The 7,741-nt window shown below is 35.1% G+C and overlaps 1 protein-coding gene across 1 annotated transcript; it reads right to left on the bottom strand.

The window, feature by feature from the left end:
- Nucleotides 1-5,855: 5,855 nt before the first annotated feature.
- LOC110303290 (olfactory receptor 6C3-like) lies at nt 5,856-6,794 on the bottom strand. The gene has a single exon (XM_021174366.1). The coding sequence runs from the start codon at nt 6,792-6,794 to the stop codon at nt 5,856-5,858; it is 939 nt and encodes a 312-aa protein (XP_021030025.1).
- Between the last annotated feature and the right edge of the window lie 947 nt (nt 6,795-7,741).

Raw genomic sequence — 7,741 nt, 5'->3', positions numbered from 1 at the left:
TGATGACCAACTAGGCCATCCTCTGCTACATATGCAACTAGAGCCATGAGTCCCTCCATGTGTTTTCTTTGATTGGTGGTTTAGTCCCAGGGAGCTCTGGGGGTACTGGTTAGTTCATATTGTTGTTCCTCCTAGAGGGTTGCAAACCCCTTCATCTCCTTGGGTACTTTCTCTAGCTCCTTCATTGGGGGACCCTGTGCTCCGTCTAATGGACTGTGAGCATCCACTTCTGTATTAATCAGGCACTGTCAGAGCCTCTGGGGAGATAACTTTATCAGGTTCCTGTCAGCAAGCTCTTGTTAGCATCTGCAATAGTGTCTGGGTAAACAGGCAAGAACCCATTTCTCAAAATTTTACCTTTCTACACTTATATTTGTAATATAAAATTTATCATTATGTTGATAATTTAACATAGATAATTATGATGGTTTGAATATGCTTGGCTCAGGGAGTGTCATTACCAGGAGGTGTGGCCTTGTTGAAGGAATGCATTAGACTGAGGTCAGGGCCTTAATGGAAGAGTTAGAGGAAGAGTGAAGGAGCTGAAAGGGATTGTAACCCAATAGGAAGAACAGTAGTATCAACTAACCCCTCAAAGTTCCCAGAAGCTAAGCCACCAACCAAAGAGCATACATGGGCTTAACCGTGACCCACCCCCACCCCCTGCACATATGTAGCAGAGGACTGCCTCATCTGGCCTCAGTGAGAAAGGATGCACTTAATCCCATAGAAATGTGATGCCCCAGGGAAGCGGGACACTAGCGGGGTAAAATGAGAGTGAGTGGATGGGTGGGGAAGCATTCTCTCAGAAGCAAAGGGGAAGGGGGAGAGGGTAAAGAACTCATGGAGGGGGGACCAGAAAGGGAGGCAAATTTGGAATATAAATAAATAAAATAATTAATAAAATAAAATAAAAGATCAAATATAAAAATAGGAGTGGTATGCTATGCTTGTATTTTGAAAACCCCAAGGTTTACATTCGTTTATTTTATAAGGTAAGCTTGATAGTTATGCATAATTGGTTTTTAGGAAAATTGAACGTCAATACTATGTAAAGTGTTTGTGACTCCTGGAGTCTTAAACTACTCCAAACAATGTCTTTGTACAGGGTATCCTGAGGCACTGACGTCATGACTTAAGCTTTGCTTCATTAGCACAGATCCGTATTTTTTTCTAGAACATGGTTCAGTTCTTACTGTCATTTGTTTTCAGTGACTTCATTCAAATCATTTCCAGCTTAACCTCCAAATCTGTCTAATACTGAATCCTTGAAAAAATGAAAATAACAGTGACTTTATACTTTTAAATGAAATGTTTGCTACATTCTGGAATCATTCTCATACCCTGCTTTTCCAAAATCAAAAGGTATTAACAACAATCCTTCAAATAAACTTGGTTAAGATATGGAAATTCTATTTAATGGCCAAAGATAAGGCTTGAGGGATCATAGGATGTTCCTACTAAAGACAGAGATGGAAATTTTTAAGTGGTTGCATTTTATTTGCTATGTGTGTGCTCTGTTTTCATTAATTATTTTTTGCTGCATATGATCTAAGCATTCCTTATTACCTAACTAACTTTGTAAGAATAGTATTTTCAACTTTTTCCATATTTGCTTGTCTTTCATTCAATTAAACCTCATTAAAATTAATTGGAAGAAATTTTATAAGCTTATCTCAACAAATGTATTTCATTCATGGCATATTTTTCTTCCTATTTTATACATTTGAAGCAGTGTTCAAAGCTTAAGGTAAAACATATGTAACATCAATGGTTATTTATCTCAGGGTGTGAGAAATAGCTCTACTCATAGTTATGTTAAAATATGCCTGTCTGTATTCAGTTATCACAGGATCTGGGTCATGACACAAGAATTCTTTTGGGTCAATTTCTATTGAACCAAGTAAAACAAAGACTCTTCATGAGAGGCCACTGAGTGTTTAGAAGACTTCCTTTATTAATTTTTTTGTTTACTATTTCCACAATTATTTTACATAACTTTTCTTAGAAAAATATTAGTCTTATATTATTGATTTCAGTAATGAGGGTATTTAATTATGAGTATTGATGCCAGTGTGAATAGAAATAAATCAAAGAAAGAAAGAGATCATTACATCCTATTTAATAACAAATTAATAAATAGTAACGGTCATTACTGAAATGGTTTATGGCAAATATTTATGCAAAACCTCATACTTCAATTTCATTAACTAGCTTCTATAATTAACCAGAGATGAAAGAAAAAAATAACAACAAAACAGTTATATTGAAACACTGTTTATTTGCTATTTAAGATGTTAGAGGATGAGTTTGATTTCACAAAAAAAAAAAAATATATATATATATATATATAGGCTTTTTCTTCAGAGAGAGCTAGAGAAAGGCACAAACAGGCATTGTAGAGACTTGTGATACTGGACAAATGGCTTAATGTCCTTAAGGGTCAGTTACTCTGCTTAAAATAGTGGTGTAATTACAAGAGATATTTTTAAATTATCTCATTAAATAAATAATTGTTCTCCATAAATGTGTGGCTCTCAGGCTCCAAGAATAAGTAATGGTACTAATTATTTCCTTTTTCCAGTTGCAATTCTCAACTTTGTGAGGGTTATTCATAGCACTTTGTTTTTCTTTTTTAAGCATTATTTTTTCTAGTTAGTATAAATGTTTAAAAAATAAACTTTTTACTCTATTTTTTTTTAAGTCAAAGGTCCCTTAATTCATTGTCAAGGAAATGGTCAACCAGGAAATGGCAGGGAGGGGCCAAATCCACATAGAACTAGACAAGCAGAGTTCAATAGTGAGTGCACTGATATGGGAGGGGGTACCAAAGGAGAGGAGTACCTTAAAAAGACACAGCCACTCCTATCCCACATAAACTGGGTACCTGAGAATATTTTGGTTTGTTTTAAATAAAGAGGAATAAAAGACCAAAAGTAGTTGATGGAGGGAGGTGGATAGTCCAGGGAGTAGAAGAGATATTTGTCATTTGGGTGAAATTATTACCCTCCATCTGCTTGTATCCCTCTCAGCTTCTCTGCCAAGAAAAGGGCAACCTACAAAACACATGAACAATTATGAGACTCCTATGTGCTTCAGGCAAGGGATGGATAAAACGAAAAGGTTTGCCTTCTGAGAAGATGAGTTCTCTGTCTAGTTTCTCTGAAAGGGTGCACTGATGCTTGACCTCCACCTAGCTTCTTTGTAATTCATGCTTGATTCCTGTCAGTTTCTTCTTGATGCCATCTTTGGAGCTCGTATATGTCATTTTGCTCTTAGAGATTGTATACCCTGGTCCAGCAGCATCTTCAGGAAGCAGGTTTAGCATCATCCACAGTTTGTCCCTGAAACCTTGGTGAGGTCACCTTGCCCTCCTCCCTGATACTCAGGCAGAAGTGCACTACCTCTGGTACTTCATCACTTCCTCTGCACTTGAGCACCACCACGTCGATGGCACCATCAGAGACAACCACACCTGAGGCTTCCAGAAGCAAAAGAAAGAAAAGGAGAGCCACAGAACTGAGCCATCTTAGCTGCTGCTGGGATCCGGCCAAATGAAATTTTTCATCTTATTTGCACTTAGAAAAATATGATTATTAACAAATGAGCATTATTATTATTCAGAGAAACATCATGATATACATTAATTCACGTAGCTAGCATTTGTCATATACCTAGCCATTATCAAATATAATCTCTGATAACCCTTAACAACAGTTCTACATAACCTGTAATTCAATAAAACACAGACACAAAATAATAAGTCCTGCTTTTTCATTAAAAAAGGAACATATTGATATAATAAAACAAAGCAAATATTCTATAAGCTTCTAATTATATCAAGCTTAAAAATAAAGTCTGATGTAATATATTTAGTTTGATTAAGTGTTGAGCTATTAGCTAATGAGTACATCTTGAAGTTCAAATCTTCCACTCTCTTCTGTATGTTTGATATTTCTCCAATTTTCACAGTTTTACTAATATTCAAAATGACTGGAATAATGAATATTAGCTAATGCCAGTTATCTAAGTGAAGCCAACAATTCTAAAAAGCATCTATTATCACTTTCTCTGAACTACTTTTCTATTATTATAAATGTTTCTGTATTGGTTTCCTTATTTTATTGAGTTGGATATATTTGACTAAAGAAAAATTAGCTAAAAAAGAAAAACGAAGAAAAATATCAGAAAGGTCTTTTAAAATTATTTGACATGTTTCTACATATAGTTTATCTACTCTTTCTGCAGCCTGCTCAAGGAACTAATTTAAACCACCAAAATTGCCATAAAGGGGATATAAACAAAATACAAAGAATATAAAACATAATATACATTTGTATCAAATTAAAGCTAAAAACTTCAGAGAGAGTGGCCAATGAGATTAAGAAGTAAATAATAAGCTTATAACTCCAAGTATGAGTGTATTTACCAAATTTCTGGAAGACAGAGATAGCAAAAATCCATAATCTGAATTAATACCCAAGGTTCCACTGTAGTTTGTAGACTTGGGAATCTGCTATAATGTACTAAAATTCAGCATCTCCGTTCCTTTTACATTTCCTTCCTTTAAGATTTGTTTCTCCCACTTATGTTTCATGTTTTCCTGCTCAACCTCTTTCTCCACAGCCATGACAATTTATGAGTCATTTGTTTTGATTGGTTGCTATTTATGCGTCCAGTGAAATATGAGAGATTAGTATGTACATTTAAGAGAACATAATGATATAGGCACACTCAAAGAAGGTAGATGCTGAAAAAAATAGTGCAAAGCCTTACTAAAAGCTATGAAGCATAAAAATAGAGAAAATACTAAATTTTGTTTCATTTTAAAATTGCACTATCGTAATGGGTATTGTTGTTCTGAAAATTATGTTTTCCCATGGAGCCATGAAGATTAAATAAGATATAGAATAAAATATACTCAGGCAAAAGATGATATAGAATGAGTGTTTTATAAATGTCCTTGTACTGTGGAAGAAATTCTCCTCAGAAATTCTCCATAATTATTCTCAGTCAGAATAATTATGACTAACCCTTTTATATATTCTAAAACCAAATGCAACTCAACACAGACAACATAAAATATTGGCTACAATATATACTTTTGGAATAACTACAAAATAGGGAATATCATGAACTTCTAAGTAGAAAAATACATTATATAATTGTAAATTTAGAGAGATTTCTTTAAAATATTTATCTCATGAAATACTACTATAATTTTATATTAGTGTAAAAGAAAAATTCAATGTGAGATTATCAAGACAGTGTCTAAGCTTACATAGCAAGAGTGTAATCCCAGCACTTGGGAGGCAGAGACAGGCGGATTTCTGTGTTCGAGGCCAGCCTGGTCTATAAAGTGAGTTCCAGGACAGCCAAGGCTATACAGAAAAACCCTGTCTCGAAAAAACAAAAAGAAAAAAAAAGAATAAACACATTAATATGTGATCTCCAGCAAGTAGTTTTCTAATCAGAATTGTAAGATATTCTAGAGTCTGAATCTCAGGCTTGTGAATCCCACTTAACTTCTTCAGAGAAGAGTTCAAGAGAAATAGATGTTTCAGACCATTTTGGGCTAGGCACCAGACTGTTATATTAAAAATGAACCTAACAAAAAAAAAAAAAAAACAAGAAAGGAATGAGCAAATACCACAACTGTAAATCATTGCTTGCATTTAGCATTCACGAGTCTAAAAGCAACCATGTTGTAGCATCTTTCAGATTAATAATAGTAAAACAAGACAAAAGTGCTCAGCAGCATAGACACCTGAGAGATAAGGACAGCATGGGAGAGGACACTAAACTTCATTTTGTCTTTATGTCATTACAATATTTGTTCCTCTTAGCATGTATCCTTACTTACTTCTATAAAGTACTACTTTATTAATCAAATCCTTGAAGGCTTGTTTTACTTGTTCATTTCTCAACGAGTAAATGAAAGGGTTCAGCATGGGAGCAATTGAAGTATTGAGAACAGCCACCCCTTTGGTCAGTGATGCTCCTTCATTTGCAGAAGGTTTGACATACATGAAAATGCAGCTGCCATAAGAGATGGAGATGACAATCATGTGAGAGGAACAGGTGGAGAAAGCCTTTTTCCTCTGACTGGCAGATGGGAACCTCAGAATGGTGCTGATGATGCAGATGTATGACAAGATCACTAGAGCCAGTGTGAACAGCAGAGTCACAAATGCAAAGTAAAAGCCAATCATCTCTAAACTCCTTGTATCTGAGCAGGAGAGCTGTAGAATGGGGAAGTAGTCACAGGAGAAGTGATCAATGACATTAGAAGCACAGAAGTCCAGCTTGAGGACCAACATTAATGGTGGGAAGATGGTCAGGAATCCTGCTAGCCATGAGGTGAGGACAAGAAGGGTGCAGACTTTCTGATTCATGATGAGGGTGTAGTGCAGAGCCTTGCAGATGGCAACATAGCGATCATAAGACATAGCAGTTAGAAGAAAGAACTCAGACACTCCCATGGAGATGAAGAAATATAACTGAGCCAGACAGTTGTTATAGGAAATTGTCTTGACTTTAGTAATTATTGACTCCAAAAATCTAGGGATTGAAACACTGGTGAATATAATTTCTAAGAAGGAGAAATTCTGGAGGAAGAAATACATAGGAGTCTTTAACTGGGAGTCTAGCAATGTGAGGATGATGATGGTTAGGTTTCCAGTGACACTTAATATGTAAGCAATGAATAAAAGGATAAAAATCACAACCTGGATTTCTGGATCATCTGATATGCCCAGGAGCACAAACTCAGTAATCACAGAACGGTTTTTCATACTGATTTACTGTTAGAAGAACCTATTGATAAAAAAGAAATAAAGGATAAATCTAATACAGAAGAATTGAAAGGTTAAATATTAGTATTACTACATAAAATGAGCAGATAGGAATCTTATGAGATTTTTACCAAGTCTCTTCATTCCTACTAAAAACATACAATATACAATGGCTGAAATATACTGAAAATGTAAAAATCAGTAATAAAAAAATACTTCTTTTTCCAAAGTAAGCCTTTATATGTCAGAAAATATACATTTCTTCACAAGTATAGAATATATGATTGGTATGTCTGATGACACCATCAAACATGTAATCCTAAACTAGTCTTTAATTAAAAACTAGTTGAAATATATTTGCAACATTCTTCTGAACAAATGTTTGTCATCCAGCTCACCCTTGTCTCTACTACACAGACTGTGTCACATAAAAAAAGCACAGGCTGGGTTGCTTCTGAGGTTTCTGGCAGTTTCATAAATAAAGCTTATTTCTCTTTAATATGCTTTATTGTTTCACAGAAACAGACCTAAGACCCAAATTCCAAAACTTGTTATGGTAATCCTAACATTTCTGTGAGCAAGTTTAGCACAGAAACTACTTTAAGAAGCTAGAAGGAGAAACCTTTCAAAGCATTCTGGTTAAGTTAACATCAATTCTACACAGCAATAACAGAAAGTGACCTTTTCTGGCTGGTGCAGAAATCCTGAGAGACTGGGCTGGTGAAAGGAACGATGCAAAGAGAAGCAGGTTCATAAGACACTGTGATGTCACAATATAAGGAGACAATGAGAAAACTGTACCAATCCGCTGATAATATCTGACCTGGTTTCCCTTTGGCCAACTTTAATTTTCCTAATAAGCAGATAGACTCAGTATATACAATGAAGGCAATGTATTCTCAATGCCTCTGGGATTTGCTGAATCCAATTCTACAATTCTTCTTTGA

Source organism: Mus caroli, unplaced genomic scaffold (genome assembly GCF_978045245.1).
Source record: "Mus caroli unplaced genomic scaffold, Mus_caroli_1 scaffold_9, whole genome shotgun sequence".
In the NCBI taxonomy this organism is placed as follows: Eukaryota; Metazoa; Chordata; class Mammalia; order Rodentia; family Muridae; genus Mus; species Mus caroli.
This window is presented reverse-complemented; position numbering and strand designations above follow the sequence as displayed.

Bases quoted from the DNA above. Each gene is read 5' to 3' on its own strand.
- LOC110303290 (XM_021174366.1), bottom strand. From the start codon at position 6,794: ATGAAAAACCGTTCTGTGATTACTGAGTTTGTGCTCCTGGGCATATCA.